The 23,275-nt window shown below is 58.5% G+C and overlaps 1 protein-coding gene across 1 annotated transcript in view; it reads right to left on the bottom strand.

The window, feature by feature from the left end:
- The window catches only part of KCNQ5 (potassium voltage-gated channel subfamily Q member 5), a 221,708-nt gene that overhangs the window by 44,760 nt on the left and 153,673 nt on the right, over positions 1-23,275 (bottom strand). Inside the window, exons 4-6 of the mRNA XM_054162532.1 lie at positions 8,273-8,448; positions 6,185-6,310; positions 44-154 (exon numbers count right to left, since the gene is read on the bottom strand). Coding sequence (XP_054018507.1) covers positions 44-154; positions 6,185-6,310; positions 8,273-8,448 — 413 coding nt within the window. The remainder of the gene's footprint in view (positions 1-43; positions 155-6,184; positions 6,311-8,272; positions 8,449-23,275) is intronic.

Here is a 23,275-nt window from a genome sequence, read left to right as displayed (position 1 = left end):
GAGCTTCGTTCCCTTCCTGCCCCAGCTTTCCAGGCATACTCACAGCAGGCAGTGCAAAGAAAGAGATGCCCAGCAGAGCGAATCCTGCAGACAGCAACCTCCCAAGCCAGGTCAGAGGAGTTTTGTCTCCGTAGCCGATGGTTGTCAGCGTGATCTAAAGGGAGATCAATGAACATCAGCGGTTTAGCAGCAGACAATGAGAGGTTAACTGCAGATCATTTACACCGCGTGGAAACAGCCACTGAGGCTTGAAACCCTGCTCCCGAAAGACAAACACCACCCCCACCCCCCCAAATTCAGAGGAAAATGGGTTTGTTCCATGCAAACTTCATCCTGTTCGTGAATAAACAAAACTCAGTTGCAACCCAAACTGGAGGAAATTTGACCAAATCAGAAATGAGAAAATGAATCAAACTCCTCAGTCACAGGATCACAGAATTGTCAGGGCTGGGAGGGACCTGAAGGATCATCCAGCTCCAACCCCCCCCGGCCAAAGTGAAGGTAAATTGCATGAGCTGAGCAGGAAAAAACCCCAAACCCCAACCCCCAAACCCCCATGCTGCTTCTGCCTGGATCTGAGGGATTTCACCTGCGTGCTGCAGGGAAACAGAACACAGAGCACAGCTCCACAGATGTGAGCCACACAGAGAGCCACTTGGAAGAGCCCAGCAGGGAGGCAGCTGTGGCTCACAGATGATGCAAAGCCACAGGAGCAGTAGGAAGCAGCTGCACTGGCAGCACAGATTGAAGGGGGTTGGCTTCTGAAACACACACGAAAAGCAAATCAAACAGTGGAAGGAGCTTGAAGATGTTCCTGGGGCTCTCCCCCCTCCTTAGGACAGGCTCAGGTATGCCTCCTGCCATGCAGACCCAAGGACTACTTCACAGCAGTGCAGAGGAGCCTCAGGCTGCTGGGCAGTGCTATGGCAGACCAGGATGGGGAGAAGTCAAAGCGAAAGGAGAGGGCATCTGTAGTCATGTGGTGAAGGCAAGCAGCCAGGCTCAGCAGGCAGATGTTTCACAGGCTGTGCTGTGCTGACACCCACAGACTCACAGAGCCGCCAGGGCTGGAAGGGAGCCCAAGGCTCAGCCAGCCCCAGCCCCCTGCCATGGGCAGGGACACCTCACACCACAGCAGGTTGCTCACAGCCACCTCCAGCCTGGCTGCAAACACCTCCAGGCAGGAGGCTTCCACCACCTCCCTGGGCAGCCTGTGCCAGGCTCTCACCACCCTCATGGGCAACAACTTCTTCCTCACAGCCAATCTCAATCTCCCCACTTCTAGTTCTGCTCCATGCCCCCCAGTCCTATCCCTCCCTGACACCCTCAGAAGTCCCTCCCCAGCTTTCCTGGAGCCCCCTGCAGATCCTGGAAGGCCACAATGAGGTCTCCTGGGAGCCTTCTCCTCTCCAGCCTGCACAACCCCAACTCCCTCAGGCTGTGCTCACAGCAGAGCAGCTCCAGCCCTCTGCTCCTCCTCCTGGCCCTGCTCTGGACACCTTCCAGCCCCTCCAGATCCTTCCTGGCACAGAGGCTCCAGAGCTGGCCCCAGAGCTGCAGCTGTGGTCTCAGCAGAGTGGAGCAGAGGGGCAGAATCCCCTCCCTGCCCTGCTGGCCACACTTCTGCTGCTGCAGCCCAGTGGAGATGGTGGCAGAGGTTGGTACAAGTGGGAGGACTCTCCACAGGGAGCTCCTTGACTGCAGGCCATGCAGAAATGCAGCACAAATGCAGACCTCCCTGGGATGATGGTGCATGGCTGTGGCTCTCCGAGTGCACCTCCATGGCAACAGCTGATGGCTTGATGCCTGTGCGTGGCTGAGGGTCCTCCCCGCCCGGGCTGCCCCTGGCCTGGGAAGCCTGGCAGTGCCAAAGCTGGGGGCTGGCTGGGCAGGGAAAGCTGTGCCCCCCTGCTTCCTTCTTGGTGGCATGGCTGCCACTGGGGGAGGCCAGGGCAGGGCAGCTGGCAGAGGCCAGGGCAGGGCAGCTGGGGGAGGCCAGGGCAGGGCAGCTGAGGGCAGGGCAGCTGGCAGAGGCCAGGGCAGGGCAGCTGGCAGAGGCCAGGGCAGGGGCAGGGTTGCCGAGGGCTGGGCGGGAGGCGGCCGGGAGCGTGCCCGGGGCAGGGCACAGCCTGCCAGGGCACAATGGCAGCCGGCAGCAGGCTGAGTGCCAAGCACTCCGCAGCCTCCTCTGGCAGGGCACACACGTGTGCACCGGGAAGGGATACTTGTTTTCATCCTCCACCGAGCGTGGGCAAACGTCCTGGCAGCGCTGAGCCCTTCAGGCAAATGCTGCTCCCAGCTTCCCCAAAGCTCAGCCCCCGGCAGGGGTGGCCACGGCAGCCCTGGGTAAGGCCGGGGGGGTCAGCCCAGGACAAAAGAAGGAAAGGCTTTTGGAAGTACTTAGGTTTCCACTCCTCAGGGCTGTGTAGCTTTGGATTGCTGCCGTTGCTGGGGACAAGCCGCGGGGTGTAGTTTAGCCGCGGTGACTCGCACGGAGAGGGAGAGCTGCCTTAAGGCTGCAGCTGAAGTTTCCAGCGGTGATCAGGTCTCAGGTCCTGTAACGCTAGCCCGGCCCCAGACACACCACCTCGGCTGCTTAGCAGCTCTCCTTCTCCTTCCCCGCCCCTAATTCCCTGCCCCATCCCTTCCTCCCGGCTGCTGCGGGACTCTGGGAGAGCCAAGGCAACCCGGGAAGGTGGAGGGAACTGCCCACAGCGCTGTCTCTGCTGCTTGGCTGAGCTGTGGGAGCTCATGGAGGCTCCTACCAAGCTCCAGAGCCCGCAGAAGGCAGCAGGTGCTGGGACTGAGCAACAGGGAGGAAGGGAGCTGGGGATCATCGAATCAGTGAGGCTCAGGGATCATCAAGCCCAAGCTGTATGCAGCTCCTTTCCTGGCAGAGCTGAGCTGATGCAGCCATGCTCTTGGCTCGGCAGAGAGCCTTGGATTGGTTTTCCTTTGTTTGCTGGGGGAAGGTATCCCCAGAGGGCAAGAGCAAACCAGCTTGAGGCTCTGAAGACCCCAACCTGAGGCACTTGGACAAATGAATCACTGCATACAAGTTCCTCAACAGTCATTGCCAGGCCACTCCTTGCACAGCAGTTTGAAGCTCTGGAAGCAGCCCAGCTTCCTGGCTCCTCTCCAGCTCCCTGGCTCTGCCAGAGACTGGACAGGACAGAGGCACCTCCAGCCCGGGCTGACAGGAAGGAAAGGGAACTAGGTGGCACCTGCATGTCAATGACACTGCCCCCACACTGCCTTCCCAAGCAGTCAGAGAGAAACCCTTGGGATCTGGGAGCAATCCAAGCCCAGGAGCCACACAGGCTGCATCCCTGGAATGTCTCCAAAGACAACAGCAAGGCCACACTGAAAGCCTCTCCTCCCCTCCCCCCATCTGTGAGGTCCTGAGGACTTAACCTCTGTGATTATCAGCAGCTTGCTGCTCACTGGGAGCTGCTTTCTCTCAGCATGGTCTTTCCATGGGGGTAGAGGTGTCAGCACTGGGCTGTTATCATCTTACCCAGGGCTCTACAAATGAGTTGGGGCTTCACTGCACATTCCTCTCATCACACCACTGAGGAAATGTTTTGCTCCAGGCAGCTTGAGGGTGAAGTGCAGGAATCATCCTGCCCCACGTCACTGTTAGTGCTGCAAGGGAATGAGCACCCCTCTGGCCAGGTCCTGAGCTTGACTGAACAGAGTGTGGGAAGCTACTGGAGATGAGACCATGACAATGTCAGAGGTGTCCCAGAGTGCTAGAAGTTGGAAGGGACCTCTGGAGACCACCTAGTCCAAGCCCTCTGCTAGACCTGGTTCACTTACATCCTGTTGCACAGGAACATGTCCAGGTGGGTTTGGAAAGGCTCCAGAGAAGGAGACTCCAACAACCTCTCTGGGGAGCCTGCTCCAGGGCTCTGGGAGCCTCACAGTGACAAAGTTTTTCATTATGTTCACATGGAACCTCCTCTGCTCCAGTTTGCAAGCAGCTGAGTATGAGCCAGCAGTGAGCCCAGGGGGCCAAGAGAGCCAAAGGCCTCCTGGCTGGGCTCAGCAATGCTGTGTCCAGCAGCAGCAGGGAGGGGATTGTCCCCTGGCACTCAGCTCTGGGCAGCCCACACCTGGAGGCTTGTGTCCAGCTCAGGGCAGCTCAATGCCAGAGAGCTGTGGAGGTGCTGGAGCCAGGGCAGAGCAGGGCAAGGAAGCTGGGAAGGGCCTGGAGAAGAAAGCTGCTGGAGAGAGGCTGAAGGAGCTGGGGATGGTTAGTGGGAAAGAGAGGAGGCTGAGGGGAGAGCTCCTGGCTGCCTGCAGCTCCCTGCAAGGAGCTTGTGCAGAGGCTGCTGCTGCTCTCTTCTCCCAGGGCATTAGTGAGAGAAGAAGAGGGCAGAGCCTCAAGCTGCCCCTGGGGAGGTTGAGAGTGGAGCTTAGGCAGCAGAGTGGTCAGGGCTTGGGATGTGCTGGGCAGGGAGGTGGTGGAGTCCCCAGGGCTGGCTGTGTTTGAAGGTGCTTTGGCTGTGGGGCTTGGGGCTGTGGTTCAGGGCTGAGCCTTGCAGAGCAGGGTTGATGGTTGGGCCTGGGGACCCTGAGGCTCTCTCCCAGCCTGGCTGTTGTTGTGGTTCTGTGATCTCATAGCTGGAGCTCACAAACACACTGAGAGTAAGTGAGGTAATCTAATCATGAAGGTGATTAAACAACCCTGATGTCTTCAGCTAGCTGAGGCAGGGCCCAGGAGCCCCTCTTCCAGCCTAACATTTCATTCTGGTGCCACTTGAGCAGGGCTTACCTTTTGCATCTTCACCTGGCATCGAGGTGAGCACAGAGCCCTGCAGTTTGCTGCTGCTCTCCCTGCACTAACTGGGAGAGACCTCAGGGATCTGAGCTCTTTTCAGCCACCAATTGTCACCATCCTGCTCACTGCAATATGTTTTGCTCACCCACAGGTCACCCTGGAGTGCCAGAGCCACCCTGTGCCCCACTGCCACTACTGGATGCTACTAGAAAATAATGAGGCTCAGTCAGAAGCCTGCAGGAGAGAGAGGAGCCTTAATTGCAGCTACATTTGCAGGTAAAGCTAATTAATGGCCAAGCTGAATGCCACTGCAAGCACACAGAGTTCTGGCACTTCTCAGAAGATTAAGCCTGGCCTGGCTCTGAGACAGGTAAGTCTGGAATGGACCTTTTGATCCTGGAGCTGAGCAAAGCCTTTGACAGCAGCACACCCTGGTCTCCAGGCTGGTGCAGGATGGGTTCCATGGATTCCACCATTCAGTGGGTACAGACCTGGCTTGAGGGCTGCACCCAGAGGGTGGCTGGCAATGGTCCACAGCCAAGTGGAGGCCAGGGACAAGTGGAGTCCCTCAACTGTCAGGGCTGGAAGGGAGCTCAGGGCTCAGCCAGCCCCAGCCCCCTGCCATGGGCAGGGACACCTCACCCCACAGCAGGTTGCTCACAGCCACCTCCAGCCTGGCTGCAAACACCTCCAGGCAGGAGGCTGCCACCACCTCCCTGGGCAGCCTGTGCCAGGCTCTCACCACCCTCATGGGCAACAACTTCTTCCTCACATCCAGCCTGACTCTGTCCACTTCTATTTCTGCATCCCTCTGATGAGGAGAGGTGGCAGAGGTGGGTGCTGCTCTCTCATTTATTTCAGGCAAACTATTAAGAGCTGCAGGTTCCAGCAGCAGTAAGGATCTCAGAGGCCTCACATCACCACCCAGACACTGCCAGAGCTGATGGTGCTGCATGAGAGGAAAAAGGAAAGAGAGTTCTGTACTCCCTGGCCACAGCTCTGGTTGAGCTGGTTAGATGGTGCTGGGGGTTAGGTGGGACTGGATGATCTTTGAGGTCTTTTCCATCCTGGCTGTTTCTGTGCCTCTGTGACTGCATTACCAACAGAATGTAGGTTAAAACCACAGCAAAGTGCTTTCTGCTCTTGAAGGTCCAGTGGTCTGCAGCAGAAAGAGGAGCAGAGCTGCCCTGCAGGATGGGGGGAAATGAGCTCTGGATCCCAGGGGCTGGCATGAGCTCAGGATGTGCAGATGGACAGCTGGAGGAGGCAGCTTCTCAGAGCAGACTGCTGCCAGGGAAAACCATTCAGTGAGCAGCACACCCAGTGGAAATCCACCCAGGTGACACCCAGAGAGCTCTAAGGTCATGTTCAAGGAGTGCACACAGTTCCCTCTGTACTTACTGTGCCCCACCAGAGAGCATCTGCATATGTGGAGAACTGGTTGTTTGCATCCTTTTCCACCAGGTAAACCAGGAAGGATGAAAAGATGAGGACTAAAAATCCTATGTACCAGGCTGTGATCAGCTCCTAGACAGAAAGAAACCAGAGGTCAGTGTCACTTTGGCAGACTGCTCAGGATGGCATCTCAAGGCAGGCATAAAGGGAAAGCTCTCTGTACCCTCCTGGCCTCCCAGCAGCTGTAAGCCAAATGCTTCCCCACAGATGCAGAGGTGCCCTGGAGGTGAACCAAACCTAGCCCTGGGGTTTGACACAGGACCAATGGGTATCAAATTCAGACAGCCAGAGACTGCTCTGACTTGGAAGGGACCTCCATAGGTCACCTAGTGCAAGCCCCCTGCAATAGCAGGCAGACCCCCAACTAGATCAGGCTGCTCAGAGCCTGGTCAGGCCTGCCCTTGGATGTGTCCAGGCATGGCCCTCCTCCAGTTCCCTAAGCAGCTTGTCCCAGTTCCATCACCCCCACAGTGAAGGACTTCTTCTTAATGTCCAATCAAATCCACCCCTCTCTAGCTTCAAACCATTGCCCCTTGTCCTAGTGCTGCAGGCTCTTGGGAAGAGGCTGGAGATGGACTCTGCATGAGGGGGTCCAGGACAAGGGGCACTGGTTTGGAGCTGAGGCAGGGCAGGTTTAGACTGGAGCTGAGGAAGAAGCTCTTCAGTACCAGGGTGATGAGACTCTGGCACAGGCTGCCCAGGGAGGCTGTGGCTGCCTCCTGCCTGGGGGTGTCCCAGGCCAGGCTGGATGAGGCCTTGGGCAGCCTGTGCTGGTGGGAGGTGTCCCTGCCCGTGGCAGGGGGTTGGAACTGGATGAGCTTGAAGGTCCCTTCCAAGCCAACCCATCCTGTGACTCTCTGAAGCTCATGCAGGGGCTCTGCAGTGTGGTGTAGCCAGCTCTACAGGCTGGCAGATGGGTTAGGATTTCTTCCCCTTTCTATCTTGGCCTTGAGCAGCCAAGTCAGGCTGGGAGGTGTCCCTGCCCCTGGTGGGAGGTTGGAGGAGATGAGCTCTAAGGTTGCTTCCAACCTGAGCCATTCTGTGATCCCTGCAGGCCCCACTGGGATACTGGAAGGCCACTCCAAGGTCTCCCTGGAGCCTTCTTTTCTCCCAGCTGAGCACAGCCCCTGCACATCAAGGACAATGCTTCCAACGTGTCCTGAGAGCTGCCAGCACTGCACAGGGCTCTGGGCTGGCTCTGGGCTCCTGCCCAGCCCAACTGGCCTTAGAATCATAGAATCACAAGGCTGGAAAAGACCTCAGAGGGCATCAGGTCCAAGCTGTCACCCAACACCTCCTGACAACCAAACCATGGCTCCAAGTGCCACATCCAAGCCCCAATGAGCACCTCCAGGGATGGGGACTCCACCACCTCCCTGGGCAGCACATCCCAAGGGCCAATCTCTCTTGCTGGGGAGAACTTTCTCCTCACCTCCAGCCTAAACCTCCCCTGGCACAGCTTGAGACTGTGTCCTCTTGTTCTGCTGCTGGTGCCTGGGAAAAGAGCCCAACCCCTCCCTGGCTCCAACCTCCCTTCAGGGAGCTGTAGAGAGCAAGAAGGTCTCCCCTGAGCCTCCTGCTCTCCAGGCTCAGCAACCCCAGCTCCCTCAGCCTCTCCTCCCAGGGCTGTGCTCCAGACCCCTCCCCAGCTTTGTTGCCCTTCTCTGGACACCTTCCAGCAGCTCAACCTCTTTCCTAACCTGAGGAGCCCAGAACTGGACACAGGACTCCAGGTGTGGCCTAAGCAGTGCTGAGCACAGGGCAGGATGAGCTCCCTGCTGCTGCTGGCCACACTGTTCCTGCTGCAGGCCAGGATGCCCTTGGCCCTCTTGGCCCCCTGGGCACACTGCAGGCTCGTGTTCAGCCTACCATCGACCAGCACCCCCAGGTCCCTCTCTGCCTGGCTGCTCTCAGCCACCCTGACCCCAGCCTGCAGCCCTCGAGGTGCCGTGCTCCCAAGGAGTGTCTTCCTTGCCCCCTGGCGCTGGAGCCCTGGGGGGAGGGCAGCAGGGCAGCCCCCGGGGCAGGACCTACCTTGCTGTGCGCGTACACCACCGAGCCCAGCAGCTTCCAGGTGCCTCCCCTGCGGTCCATGCGAACCATGCGGAGGATCTGCAGGAAGCGAAGGCTTCTCAGTGCCGATGTTGCAAAAATGTTACCCTGAGTTTTGGCAGAAACAACTGCTACCGAAGCGATGAGAACAATGATGTCTGAAAGAGAGAGCCCGCAGAGAGCGTTAGCGCCCGCCCGCAGCAGCCCCGGCACGGCGCCGCGGAGCCCCGGGGGGAGGCAGCGCCGGGAGGGCACAGCTGGCGGCAAGGGCTGCCCCGGGCACCTTCAGCGTGGCAACCGAGGGTGCCGATTTTAAACCCAGAGGGATCTGGGCACCCCGGGTCAGGAGGGACAGGGGTCTGCTGCAGAGAGCCCAAGGGAGGCTGCAAGGATGCTGAAGGGACTGCAGCACTGCCTGGGGAGGAGAGGCTGAGAGCCCTGGGGCTGTTCAGTCTGCAGAGGAGAAGGCTGAGAGGGATCTGATCAATGTCTCTCAAGAGCTGAGGGCTGGGGGGCAGGAGGCAGGGCACAGGCTCTGCTCAGCTGCACCCTGGCATAGGACAAGGAGCAGTGGATGGAAACTGCAGCACAGGAGGTTCCAGCTCAGCATCAGGAGGAACTTCTGCCCTGGGAGGCTCCCAGAGCCCTGGAGCAGGCTGCCCAGAGAGGTTGTGGAGTCTCCTGCTCTGGAGCCTTCCCAGCCCTGTCTGGATGTGTTCTGTGTGCCCTGTGCTGGGTTCTTCCAGCCCCTGACATCCTGTTGATCCTGACTGGTTGATGGGTTGGATGTGATGACCTTGAAGGTCTCTTCCAACCTGGTTTATTCTATGTATGTATTCTATGTATTCTGTGAGCCTCTGATAAGAGGAGAGTGTTGAAGGAGGGCATGGATTCAAGCTTGAGGAGGGCAGATTGAGACTGGAGATGAGGAAGAAACCCTTTCCAGTGAGGGAGGTGAGACTCTGGCACAGGCTGCCCAGGGAGGCTGTGGCTGCCTCCTCCCTGGAGGTGTTCAAGGCCAGGCTGGATGAGGCCCTGAGCAACCTGGCCTGGTGGGAGGTGCCCCTGCCCTTGGCAGGGGGTTGGAACTGGGGCTGGCAGCCTGGGGAGCGTGTGGGAGCCCAGCAGGGGTAAAGGATCTCTTTCTTCAGGTCACAGAATCAAACTGAGAGAGGGAGTTGGTTCTGCATGGACTAATCAGCCAACTGCTGATTGAGATGAGGAGAAGCAGCCCAGGGATGGCACAGGGATGCTCTAAAGGAGGCATAATGTTCCCTGCTGATGATTGGGGCAGTCACACCAAGGGGAAAAGCACAGAACAAGCTCTGTGTTACTTCATCACCTCATAATGAATGTCCTGACCTTCTGCAAAAGCCTTGGTGAGAAATACCTGCTTTGAATCTTAGGGAGTGGAGCTGCCTGCATGGCTCTGTGCAAGGACAACCTGAGCTACAGAGTCACAGAGCCACAGCAGCAGCCAGGCTGGGAGAGAGCCTCAGGGTCCCCAGGCCCAACCATCAGCCCTGCTCTGCAAGGCTCAGCCCTGAACCACAGCCCCAAGCCCCACAGCCAAAGCACCTTCAAACACAGCCAGCCCTGGGGACTCCACCACCTCCCTGCCCAGCACATCCCAAGCCCTGACCACTCTGCTGCCTAAGCTCCACTCTCAACCTCCCCAGGGGCAGCTTGGGGCTCTGCCCTCTTCTTCTGTCTCTGGGAGAAGAGAGCAGCAGCAGCCTCTGCACAAGCTCCTTGCAGGGAGCTGTCAGTGAAGAACTAAAAGCAAGTTCCTGTTGACAGGAGCTTTAACTTCTTTAGTGTTGGGCATGAGCTCTCATCTTGCCCCAAGTGGCTCTCCAGGTCAGGAATGACCCAGCAAGTGACAGGGGCTCCCACAGGTGAGTGGTGAGAGCCTGGCTGCTCCTACAAGCAGCAGACTCCTTCCTCAGAGTGCCCCAGGGCAGCAGGAAGCAGCCTTGGTTCGTTCTGCTCAGCCACCAAGGGAAGTTGAGGTCCAAATCCCCCTGGCCTGCAAACATCCTGGCTGTGGAGTCTCCTGCTCTGGAGCCTTCCCAGCCCTGTCTGGATGTGTTCTGTGTGCCCTGTGCTGGGTTCTCTGCTCCTGCTCTGGCAGGGGCTTGGCCTGGGAGCTCTCCAGAGGTCCCTTCCAGCCCCTGACAGCCTCTGAGCCTGTGAGCAGGAGAAGTTAAAGACATCCCACACTGAAATGGAGATCAGCAAAGCAGCTGGGGGAGGGGGATCCAGCTTCATGCCAAGGCACTGAGCTCCCTGGGAAGACTTTGAGCCGTAGGTGTCTGCAGTGGAGCAGGTGTCTAAAGTCCCTGGGCAGCACAGGGGAGCCAAGGCACTGTGGAGAGGTGCAGCTAATCCCCAGGAAGGCTCCTGCTGGCTGCTCAGCTGATCTGCTCTCTGGCACTCACTTCAGCTGCCCAAATGGATTTGCCCAGTGCCATCTGAGATGCCTTGGGGTATCTGAAACATCCCCTTGGCCTGACAGCTATGCCCTTAGACCTGGGCTGGCTGTGCCCTTCAGAAGAAGCTGCTGGGGAGCAGGGACTCTCATGTAACAGGGAACACCTCTGTGAACTCTGCTGAACTAAGCCCCAGATCCTGACTCACTCTCCTGGCAGCACAGCCAGGGAGCACTCAGCTCCCCTCCTGCAAGCCAGCTTCTGCTAGGAAGAAGTTCCTCCCAGCAGGAGAGCTTGGCCCTTGGGATGTGCTGCCCAGGGAGGTGGTGGAGTCCCCAGCCCTGGAGGTGTTCAGGAAGAGCCTGGATGAGGCCCTTGGTGCCATGGTTGAGTTGGTTAGGTGGTGCTGGGGGATAGGTTGGACTGGATGATCTCAAAAGTCTTTTCCAGCCTGGTCTGGTCTATTCTATTCTATTCTATTCTATTCTATTCTATTCTATTCTATTCTATTCTATTCTATTCTATTCTATTCTATTCTATTCCACTCCACTCCACTCCACTCCACTCCACTCCACTCCACTCCACTCCACTCCACTCCACTCCACTCCACTCCACTCCATTCCTGTTTGCCTGCCCCTGGTGCTCACACAGAGTGTGCTGGAAAGCCCCCAGGGAACGACTGGGCTGCTGAGGTGTCCCTGGTGACTGACCTGCTGGCAGGGCCAGCTGGGCTTGTGCCACCCTGCACAAAGGCACAGCCCCCTGTAATTCATGGATCCATAGGATGGGTTGGGTCAGAAGGGACCTTGAAGGTTACCCAGCTCCAAGCCCCTGCCATGGGCAGGGACACCTCCCACCAGCACAGGCTGCTCAGGGCCTCATCCAGCCTGGCCTGGAACACCTCCAGGTGGGGGACAGCCACAGCCTCCCTGGGCAGCCTGTGCCAGTCTCTCCCCACCCTCCCTGCAAAGAATTTCTTCCTCATCTCCAGTCTCAGTCTGCCCTCTTACAGCTCAAAGCCTTTCCCCCTGTGCCAGATCTCCAAACCCTTGTCAGGAGTCCCTCCCAGGCTCTCCTGTAGCCCCTTCAGGCACTGGCAGGCTGCCCTAAGGTCTCCCTGGAGCCCTCCCTCCTCCAGGCTGAGCAACCCCAACTCTCTCAGCCTGTCCCCATGGGAGAGGGGCTCCAGCCCTCTGTGGCCTCCTGGGGTCCTGCTCTAAGCCTTAGCTGCAGCTCTGTTGGCCATGCAGGGTGCAGCCTGCCAATCACTCCCAGGCTTCGAAAGGGGGAAGGCCAGCCATGTGTTATGGACTGTGCCTTGGTCTGGAAGTTACTGCAGGGTTTGGGTACCCTCAGCAGGACAGCTCTTTGCAAAGCCAGTGCCCCTGCCCTTCTGCCTGCCCATCCCAGGATCTCCAAGAGCTTCCCCTGGGAGGTGGAGTTCCCTGGGCACTGCCCCACTGCCAAGGGTCCAAAGGGACTGAGTCTTGCCAGTGCCACACAGCATCTGCCCTGTGCTGCTGGAACCCCTCTGCCCCCTCCCTGCTCCCCTCTGAGCACGAGTGGCGAAGCAGGCAGCGGCAGCACAGCTCTGCTCTGCCTTTGTGGAAGCTCTGCCTGGTCCCTGGGAGCCAGCTGCTTGCAGAGGGAGGGTAGGGATGGGGAGAGGCAGAGGAGGAGAGGCTGAGGGAGCAGGGGAGGAGAGAACAACCTGGCACACGTCTGGAAACACTTGGAGGGAGGAGAGGCCTTCCCAGGCTGCTGGGGCAGGGCTGCATCTTCTTCTCACCTTGTTCTCTCCTTTGACTGACTTTCTCCCAGTGCTGCCCCTCTGCCCCCCAGACCCTTCCAGGCTACAGCTCCTCAGGCTAGGGGCAGGGAAAGCAGGAGTGTGCCCAAGGCAGCCCTGCCTGGCCGTGCTCCTCGCAGCAGGGAAGGCAGCACACTTCAGCACAGCCTAAGCTGCCAGGAGCAGGTGTAAGAGAAAGCTCAGCAAACCCTGCTGGGAAGGAAACCAGAGGCCAGCAGGGAGCCTGCAAGTCACTGCTGCGTGTGTGCACCGTGCCTGCTTCTCCTCTTGAAGCACACTCGGGGTCTTGGTCAGCCAGGGCAGCACAGGGGTCACCCCACACCCCCCAGAGTGCTGCTCTGGAGCACAGCACAACACAGACACTGGTGCAAACTCCAGCCTAAACTGAGAGCAACTGGCACTGGGAGCAGCTTAAGGCACAGCCTGGTGGCTGAGGGGCATCTGAGTAAGGGCAGGCAGCAGCTTCTGAAAGGGAAGTTGTGGGGCTCCCAGATCACCAGCAGGAAAGGACTGCTTCAAGAGACCTGTCTGAGAACTGGGAGAGGAGAGGAGAGGGAGAGGGAGAGGGAGAAGGAGAAGGAGAAGGAGAAGGAGAAGGAGAAGGAGAAGGAGAAGGAGAAGGAGAAGGAGAAGGAGAAGGAGAAGGAGAAGGAGAAGGAGAAGGAGAAGGAGAAGGAGAAGGAGAAAGAAGGAGGAGGAGAAGGAGAAAGAAGGAGAAGGAGGAGGAGGAGGAGGAGGAGAAGTAGGAGGAGAAAGAAGGAGAAGGAGAAAGAAGGAGGAGAAGGAGGAGGAGAAGGAGAAGGAGAAGGAGGGAAAAGAAAAGACAAGAAAATATGAGATAAGAAAAGAGAAGAGCTGTGCAAGGGGAGGCTGGAGAGGGCTGTGGGCAAGCTGCTGGAGTTGGGGCTGTCCCTGCTGAGTGCAGAGGGCTTGGGCTGCCTGAGCTCTGCAGCTCCCTCCCAGCCCAGCCCACTCTGTGATTCCATGACTGTAGGAGTCTGTGTGAAGTATCAGAGGTCAGGTTTGTGGCAGGAAGCCTGGTGACAGTCAGAGACCTTTTACTAGGAAGAATTGATCTGTGCTGCTGCTTTCTTAGAAGGCTATTTCAGATATTTTCCTTACCATGAGGTCCATTCCAGGCTCTCAGCCTCCTTATCTCCAGTTCCCTCAGCTGCTCCTCACCAGATCTGTTCACCAGCCTCATTGTCCCTTTCTGCCCATTCTCCAGGACCTCAATGTCCTTGCAGTGTCAGACAAGGCTGAGGGGAGAGCTCCTGGCTGCCTGCAGCTCCCTGCAAGGAGCTTGTGCAGAGGCTGCTGCTGCTCTCTTCTCCCAGGGCATTAGTGAGAGAAGAAGAGGGCAGAGCCTCAAGCTGCCCCTGGGGAGGTTGAGAGTGGAGCTTAGGCAGCAGAGTGGTCAGGGCTTGGGATGTGCTGGGCAGGGAGGTGGTGGAGTCCCCAGGGCTGGCTGTGTTTGAAGGTGCTTTGGCTGTGGGGCTTGGGGCTGTGGTTTAGGGCTGAGCCTTGCAGAGCAGGGCTCATGGTTGGGCTTGGGGACCCTGAGGCTCTCCTCCAAGCAGCCTGAGTGTTGCTGTGACCCTGTGATCCCTGCAGCTGCTGTACCACAGTGCTTGCTTCTGCAGAGAGACTCCTGAGCCCTGCTCCCCTGGCCCCTGTGAGCTGGCCATGCTGGCAGCTCCACACCCCAGCTCTGCTCACCCCTCCTGGCTGCAGCTGCCTCCCTTCAGCCTTACCAGCAGGTTATCAGCCCCTGCAAGCCCTGGAGAAAGTCAATTTGCACAGAAGTCCCTGCTCCCTGACACCCCTTCAGACACTGCCTGTTGCCAGCAGCACTGCTGAGGTGCCAGGTGGGCAGAGCAGCCCAGCAGGGGCTGGCTCTGTGCTCCTGCCCCGGTTCCACTCCAGCATTGCAGAAGACATGAAGAGCACAGAGGAGGTTCCTGAGTCCTGCTTGTCACAGCTGCTGTGCTGAGTGCAGCAAGGGTCTGACAGTGCAGCAGCACTGCTGCAGCTGTGCCACAGAGCTGCAGTGTTTAGGTCTCAGGTTTAGCAGTGCTGAGGAGAACTCCTTGAGCTCCCTTCTGTGATTCCAGCATTTTCCTGTCCCTCTTGAAGTGGGGAGCCCAGACCTGGGCACAGCACCCCAGATGTGGTCTCCCCAGGGCAGAGTATCTTCAGACAGGTTTTTCTCTCCACATCAGCCTCGGCCCTGCTCTCATCCAGGGGATGAGGGAAAAAAGCCTGAGGCAGAGTGCAGTGATTTGCAAATCTTCTTCTTCCAGAGCTTGTAAGGCACAAAAGGGCTCAGGGGAGGATTAATGGGGAGGGTCTGTGTGTGGTTTGCTCCTTGGGTTGGGCACAAATGCAGCTGGTGAACACTGGGTCAGAGATGCAGTACTTAATGTGCTGCTGGCAGCCTCTCTTGAAGCCCAATAAACCTCCAGCTGGATCTTCTGGCAGGTGCATGGAGGTAATGCTAAGGATCAGTTACTGGAAGGGGCTAATAAAGTCTAAATCTGTGAGAGGCCTCTAGTTGGACTTAATCTTAGCTTGCTAGGAGGCCCTTGGAGTTTAAGGATTTATTGAGCCAGCTGTTAATAGCTTAAAGATGTTTGCTGAGGACTTCCTCAGCCCCTACACAGAGCATGTGCCCAGCAGGGCCATGAGCTGTAGCTGCTGACAGCACAGGCAGGTGAAGGGCTCCCAGGGACCTGGCCTGAATGAAAAGTGCTAACCAGAGCCACAGTTCAGTGTTTCACAGAGCCACAGAATGGGCTGGGCTGGGAGGGAGCTGCAGAGCTCAGGCAGCCCAAGCCCTCTGCACTCAGCAGGGACAGCCCCAACTCCAGCAGCTTGCCCACAGCCCTCTCCAGCCTCCCCTTCAACAGCTCCAGGCAGGGAGCCTCAACCACCTCCCTGGGCAACCTCTGCCAGGCTTCCACCACCCTCCTGCTGCACAACTTCTTCCTCCCCTCCAAGCTCAAGCTGCTCTGCTCTGCTTTGCAGCCCTTGGCCCTGCTGCTGTCCCTGCAGGCCTTTGCCAACAGTCTCTCTGCAGCCTTCTTGCAGCCCCTTCAGGTCCTGGCAGGCTGCTCTGAGCTCTGCCTGCAGCCTTCTCTCCTCCAGGCTGCACACCCCCAGCTCCCTCAGCCTGGCCTTTAAGAAAGATTTAAATCCCTTTTCAGGAAGGTTGAAGTCCATGGCTGTGTGCAGTGTGCCCCTGCTTTCAGAGCAAGGGGGCTGCTCTCCCAGCAGGGAGCTGCCAGCTGGCAAACCCAGCCCAGTTTGCCTCTGCCCAGCAGCTGTTGCAGCAGGCTCCAGCCCGGAGCTGGATTCTGTGCCCTCTTGAGCCAGCAGAGGGAAGAGTGGTTAATGCCTTGTTGGGAGCCTTCTTGCAACCACTTATGATGAAATCACCTTTCCCAGGCTATGATCTTCCTCCACAAGAGCTCAAAGACGCAAAGATTTCCCTCTCTGGATGGCCTCTGTTAGGGTGCTGCTGTTCAGCTCTTCAGAAGCCTGAAGCTCTGTGAATGGCTCCCATCCTCCTCTTTCTTTTCTTTTCTTTTCTTTTCTTTTCTTTTCTTTTCTTTTCTTTTCTTTTCTTTTCTTTTCTTTTCTTTTCTTTTCTTTTCTTTTCTTTTCTTTTCTTTTCTTTTCTTTTCTTTTCTTTTCTTTTCTTTTTTCTTGTCTTTTCTTGTCTTGTCTTTTTCTTTCCTTTTCTTTTCTTTCCTCTTTTCTTTTCTTTCCTCTTTTCTTTTCTTTTCTTTCCTTTCCCCTTTCCTCTTTTCCCCTTATTTTGCCTTCTCTTTTCTTATCTCACATTTTCTTTTCTTTTCTTTTCCTCCCTTCTTCTCCTTCTCCTCCTTCTCCTTCTCCTTCTCCTTCTCCTTCTCCTTCTCCTTCTCCTTCTCCTTCTCCTTCTCCTTCTCCTTCTCCTTCTCCTTCTCCTTCTCCTTCTCCTTCTCCTTCTCCTTCTCCTTCTCCTTCTCCTCCTCCTCCTCCTCCTCCTCCTCCTCCTCCTCCTCCTCCTCCTCCTCCTCCTCCTCCTTCACCCCCAGCTCCCTCAGCCTGGCCTGGCAGCAGAGCTGCTCCAAGCCCCTGAGCATTCTCCTGGCCTCCTCTGGAGCCTCTCCATCAGCTCCAGGTCCTTGCTGTGCTGAGGGCTGCAGAGCTGCACCCAGCCCTGCAGGGGAGGTCTCAGCAGAGCACAGGGGCAGAATCCCCTCTCTGGCTCTGCTGGCAGTGCTGCTTTGGCTGCAGCCCAGGCTGCCCTTGGCCTTCTGTGCTGCAGGCTCACCCTGCCTGCTCCTGGCCAGCTTCTCCCCCCCAGCACCCCCAAGTCCTTCTCCTCAGGGCTGCTTTCTCTCCCCTCCTCCCCCAGCCTCTGCTGCCAGTGAGGATTGTCCCAGCCCAGCTGCAGAGCCCTGCACTTGCTCTTGTTGGACCTCCTGAGGTTCAGCTGGGTTCACCTCTGCAGCCTGTCCAGGTCCCCCTGGATCCCATCCCAGGGCTCTAACCTCTTTCATCCATTCTGCTGTGGATCTCCTGCAATCTGTGAGTGACTACTCCAAGCCCCTGAGGCAGCAGATGCCTCCCACTGGCCCTAGGTGCCAGGGCACATCAGCATCTCTCCCTGGACCAATTAAGGATTATTTACTGATGTTTGGATAGCTCCAGAGGGGCTGAGAGGTTGCCATTTCCTGCTCAGAGCAAGAATTTAACCTCCCTGTGCCCGGGAACTGTGCTGCTGGCTGCTCTGTGTGCTGGGAGAGAGAGCCTCTGGTTCTGATGGGGAAGAGAAAAGGATCTTGCCTGAAGAGCATTTGCCCAGTGCCAAGGGTGAGGGCTGGCAACTAACCAACCAGCCACTAAGCAAGGGGCAGAGGCTCTCTGTTGACTCTCCTCCCATCCCAAAGGGAAGAGTAAGGGAAAAGGGGAGAGAGACTTAGGGGTCAGGAAAGAAAACTAAAAGGACTTTAATGAAAACAAAAATAAGATAAAATATAGAAATGAAAGAAGAGGAACCCAAAGCCCTGGAGGCAGTGAGGTCACCACCAGCTGTGGGGATCACTGGGAGGGAGCTGCAGAGAGCATCCAGTGCAGCCCCTGCCAGAGCAGCAGCACCCAGGGCAGGCCACACAGCAATGCAGCCAGGGGGGGTTGGAAAGGCTCCAGAGCAGGAGACTCCACAACCTCTCTGGGCAGCCTGCTCCAGGCCTCCCTCACCCTCACCCCAAAGAAGTTTCTCCTCCTGGGCAGCTGAAACCTTCTCTGCTCAAGTTTGTCTCCATTGCTCCTTGGCTTCTTGCTGTGCAGCACCCAACAGAGCTTGGCCCCCTCCCCTTGACCCCCAGCCCTCAGCTCTTGAGAGACATTGATCAGATCCCTCTCAGCCTTCTCCTCTGCAGGCTAAACAGCCCCAGGGCTCTCAGTCTCTCTTCCCAGGGGAGATGCTCAAGTCCCCTCAGCATCCTCCTGCCTCTGCCTTGGGCTCTCTCCAGCAGCTCTCTGTCTCTCTTCAGCTGGGGAGCCCCAAACTGGACCCAGGATTGCAGCTGTGCTCTCAGCAGGGCAGAGCAGAGCAGAGGGGGAGCAGAACCTCCCCAGCCCTGCTGGCCACACTTCTCTTGCTGCCCCCCAGCACACCAAGTTATCCACACAGGGAGACTCCACAGCCCCCCTGGGCAGCCTCTGCCAGGCTTCTCTCACCCTCCCAGGGAACAAATTCTTCCTCCTCTTCCCATGGCACTGCCTCTGCCTCAGCTTCCACCACTGCCCCTTGTGCTGGCATTGGGCAGCCCCCAGCAGAGCCTGGCTCCAGCCTCTGGCCACTGCCCCTGCACAGCTGTTGGAGTTGCTGCAGATGTTGTTCCCACTGCAGCCAGAAGCTTCCACCCCTGCCCCTTGTCCTCTCACTGGGCATCATCCTGGAGTGCTGCTTGAGGGAGCCTGGCAGGAGTGGGGAGCACTGAGCACCCCTGGGGGGAGAGCTGGGGGCAGTGACTTAGTGCCTGTGTCTGTGCAGCCTCTGGATGTAAATGTGGGGCTGGAACTGCTGGCTGGGAAGTGTTTGCTCCCCCTCAAGCTGAGCCTCCCCTGCTGCTGTCACATCTCTCCAGGGCCATTTACACTGCCAGGGAGGCCCAGGGAAGGCTTGCCTGGAGTTGAGGCAGCCCAGGAGCACTCTCCCCACAGCTGCTTCCACTTCAGCTGCAGCCAGGCTGCAGCACGATGCAAGTGTCACAAGTTCAAGTCCTGCTGAGGCTGCAGGAGGAGCAAACCCCCCCAGGAAGCTGGGGTCCACTGCCTGGCAGCAGGCTCCCGAGCCTGAGGGTGACAGAGCTTGCTTCAGAGCACTGACAGCAGTGGCTGCTGCCTCTTGCTGCATCCACTCCTCAGTAATTGAGAGTGCTGCTGAGCCTCCACGTGGCACTGCTGCCAGCCCTTGGTAAACAAATGCACCTCGAGGCTGGGAGCAGCTCTGCTGCAGCTCTGCTCTGTGCTCATGGAAGGCTGTGCTGGGTGGCTGTCACCTTGGCATGCAGACACAGCCCACAGCTGAGCTGCAGGCAGGCAGCAAATCTGCTGCTCCTGGTAAGCAACACCAACAGCCCCTGCTGCCCTGGCCTTGCACTCCAAATCACCCAGGGATGCTCTGGGAGTAAGCAGGTCCTGGACCAAGGAAGCTCAGCTCCCAAGCCAGAAACACCAAGTTCCACCAGCAGCAGATTTCATGCTGGGAGGGCACAGAGCTGCCAGGGCTGGAAAGGAGCTCAAGGCTCAGCCAGCTCCAGCCCCCTGCCATGGGCAGGGACACCTCACACCACAGCAGGTTGCTCACAGCCACCTCCAGCCTGGCTGCAAACACCTCCAGGCAGGAGGCTGCCACCACCTCCCTGGGCAGCCTGTGCCAGGCTCTCACCACCCTCCTGGGCAACAACTTCTTCCTCACAGCCAATCTCAATCTCCCCACTTCTAGTTCTGCTCCATCCCCCCCAATCCCTCCTTGCTGGGGCTAAAGCTGTGCAGGGGCAGTGGCCAGAGGCTGGAGCCAGGCTCTGCTGGGGGCTGCCCAATGCCAGCACAAGGGGCAGTGGTGGAAGCTGAGGCAGAGGCAGTGCCATGGGAAGAGGAGGAAGAATTTGTTCCCTGGGAGGGTGAGAGAAGCCTGGCAGAGGCTGCCCAGGGGGGCTGTGGAGTCTCCCTGTGTGGAGCTCTTGCAAGGCCAGCTGGATGTGTTGCTGTGTGAGCTGCTCTGGGTGCCCCTGCTGGGGCAGGGGGCTTGGGCTGGCTGAGCTCTGCAGCTCCCTGCCAGCCCCTGGCATTGACTCTGTGACCTGTGGAAATCTCCCAGAGTCAGCAGAGAGAGCAAAGCTCTCCTCAAAGCTCAGCAGACTTCATCCAGGCAGCTGAGCCTGGCAGGATCTGACTCTTCTGACCCAGAGCTTAGCTCTTACTCTGCATCATTTTCCCAGTGCCACTGTGTGGGGCACACAGAGAGAGTTCCTTGTGGAGCAAAACCTCTCAGGGGCCCAGGACAGTGGCCAGGGGTCTGACTGTGTCAGGTCCCACGGAGCCTTCTGGGCAGCCCACTGCCAGGGGCCTGCATTTATTTCAGGGCCACTGAGTGGCTTGGCAGGGAGGAGGTCCCTCACATCCCTCAGGTCCTGGGGCTGGGCTCTTTCCAGTGGTGCCCAGTGCTAGGACAAGGCTCACAGGTATGAACTAGAGCCCAGGAGGCTTCACTTGAACTTAAGGCAAAACTTCTTTCCTTCGAGGGTGCAGAGCCCTGGGGCAGGCTGCACGGAGAGGCTGTGGAGTCTCCTGCTCTGGAGCCTTTCCAGACCTGCCTGGATGTGCTCTGTGTGCCCTGTGCTGGGTGACCCTGCAGGGGCTGGGCTGGGTGATCCCCAGCTGTCCCTTCCAAGCCCTGCCACTCTGTGATGCCTCCTGGTTAGCAGGGAGCCTCTCTTGTTTCAAAGATCTCCCTGGAGCTTGGCATCTCCTACAGCACAGGGCAGACACAGAGCACGTCCCAGAGGCTGTGCTCCTGGGGGCAACACTTAGTCCTTGTGCTGCTGGATTGCTCCTGCACTGCACAGTGCCACAGGCAGCAGCACTGCTCTGCAGTGCTCACAGCCAAGCTCCAGATTTACCTGCCCAGGAAACTTAGGATTTCACAGAACCACAGCAGCAGCCAGGCTGGGAGAGAGCCTCAGGGTCCCCAGGCCCAACCATCAGCCCTGCTCTGCAAGGCTCAGCCCTAAAGCACAGCCCCAAGCCCCACAGCCAAAGCACCTTCAAACACAGCCAGCCCTGGGGACTCCACCACCTCCCTGCCCAGCACATCCCAAGCCCTGACCACTCTGCTGCCTAAGCTCCACTCTCAACCTCCCCAGGGGCAGCTTGAGGCTCTGCCCTCTTCTTCTCTCACTAATGCCCTGGGAGAAGAGAGCAGCAGCAGCCTCTGCACAAGCTCCTTGCAGGGAGCTGCAGGCAGCCAGGAGCTCTCCCCTCAGCCTCCTCTCTTTCCCACTAACCATCCCCAGCTCCTTCAGCCTCTCTCCAGCAGCTTTCTTCTCCAGGCCCTTCCCAGCTTCCTTGCCCTGCTCTGCCCTGGCTCCAGCACCTCCACAGCTCTCTGGCACTGAGCTGCCCTGAGCTGGACACAAGCCTCCAGGTGTGGGCTGCCCAGAGCTGAGTGCCAGGGGACAATCCCCTCCCTGCTGCTGCTGGACACAGCATTGCTGAGCCCAGCCAGGAGGCCTTTGGCTCTCTTGGCCCCCTGGGCACACTGCTGCCTCCTCTTCAGCTGCTTGCCCATCAGCACCCCCAGCTCCCTTTCTGCCAGCAGCTTTCCAGCCACACTGCCCCAAGCCTGCAGCCTTGCTTGGGGTTGCTGTGCCCCCAGGGCAGGGCCTGGCACCTGGCCTGGCTGAAGCTGCTCCTGGTCACCTTGGCCATGGATCCAACCTATCCAAGTCCCTCTGCAGAGCCTCCCTGCCCTGGGGCAGAAGTTAGGACATCTTCAGGCACATGGAGTCCCTGGGAGGCTGTGCTGGGGGTGTCCTCTGCACCCCACAGGGAGGCTGTGCTGGGGGTGTCCTCTGCACCCCCCAGGGAAGCTGCTCTGGAAGCAGAGAGCAGGAGGGAGGGCAGCTCGCTGTGAGATGGAACAAAAGGCAGGGCAGGCTTTAGCACTGCACTGCCACTCCTGGTGTGACAGCCACAAGCAAGGGGCCAGGGCTGCCAAGTGATTTGGTAGACAGCATCAGCAACCTGGCAGCAGCACTTGCTGGCCTGATTTGCCAGGGCAGTGCCACTGTGGCCCTGCCAATGCAAGCACAGGGCTCTGGCCCTGGAGGAATTTTATTCTCATTATGAATGGAAGCAAAATAAAGGCTGCCTGAAAGTGACCCTGGAGGCCTCCCTCCCATTCATTACTGCTAGCCCTGAGGCTGCTCCCTGAGATGATTTGTGTCTGCTCACACACACTAACCAGAGGGCAGATCTGCTGGAGACAGATAACAAAGCTAATGAATAGTAAACAGAGGAAGGCTGCTGAGATATTCCTGTCCCACTGGAGCAATCTGCAGGAAGAACAACTGGAGGGAGGGCTAAGGGAACGATTCAACAGATGCAGGAGGAGCAATAGGCCAGGACTGCTCTGCTGCTTCCCAGGGGGGCCTCAGCACTGAGCTCACTGAGCCCCTGCTGCAGCCAGCTGACCCCCAGGCTGAACAAGCCCAGGGCCCTCAGCCTCTCCCCACAGCCCAAATGCTCCAGCACAGAGCATCCTGGGGGCTCCCACGGCCTTCACTGCAGGGGGTGGCACTGGGGGGGCACACCTGGAGCCAGGAGAGATGTGGAGGGGCTGCAGCACCACATGCTGTGCTGCTGGGGGCATGGGGGCATGCAGCTGTGTGTCCTGTGCCCAGCAGCTGCACACAGCTCCTGGCTGTGCAGTGGGGGTGCTGCAGCACCACATGCTGTGCTGCTGGGGGCATGGGGGGCATGCAGCTGTGTGTCCTGTGCCCAGCAGCTCCTGGCTGTGCAGTGGGGGTGCTGCAGCACCACATGCTGTGCTGCTGGGGGCATGGGGGGCATGCAGCTGTGTGTCCTGTGCCCAGCAGCTCCTGGCTGTGCAGTGGGGGTGCTGCAGCACCACATGCTGTGCTGCTGGGGGCATGGGGGGCATGCAGCTGTGTGTCCTGTGCCCAGCAGCTGCACACAGCTCCTGGCTGTGCAGTGGGGGTGCTGCAGCACCACATGCTGTGCTGCTGGGGGCATGGGGGCATGCAGCTGTGTGTCCTGTGCCCAGCAGCTGCACACAGCTCCTGGCTGTGCAGTGGGGGTGCTGCAGCACCACATGCTGTGCTGCTGGGGGCATGGGGGCATGCAGCTGTGTGTCCTGTGCCCAGCAGCTGCACACAGCTCCTGGCTGTGCAGTGAGGTCAGACCTCCAGCCCTCACTCTCCAAGGGGCAAGCTGGCTGTGTGGCAGGCAGGGCAAATGGTCTCTGGAGAGCCCAAGAAAGGAGGGGAACTGCTGCCTGGGGTCTCTGTGGCTTTATAGCCAGAGAAGAGCCCCAGGCACACCCCAGAATCACTGAGGCTGGCAGAGCCCTCTGAGGTCCTCAAGCCCAGCCTGTGACCTAACACCACCACAGCAGCTAAAGCCTGCCCCAAGTGCCACATCCAAGCTCTTCTTGCAGCCCTC

The sequence above is a fragment of the Dryobates pubescens genome, chromosome 6 (assembly GCF_014839835.1).
Source record: "Dryobates pubescens isolate bDryPub1 chromosome 6, bDryPub1.pri, whole genome shotgun sequence".
Classification (NCBI taxonomy): domain Eukaryota; kingdom Metazoa; phylum Chordata; class Aves; order Piciformes; family Picidae; genus Dryobates; species Dryobates pubescens.
Note: the sequence above shows the minus strand (reverse complement) of the source record. Positions and strands in the feature narration are given on the sequence as shown.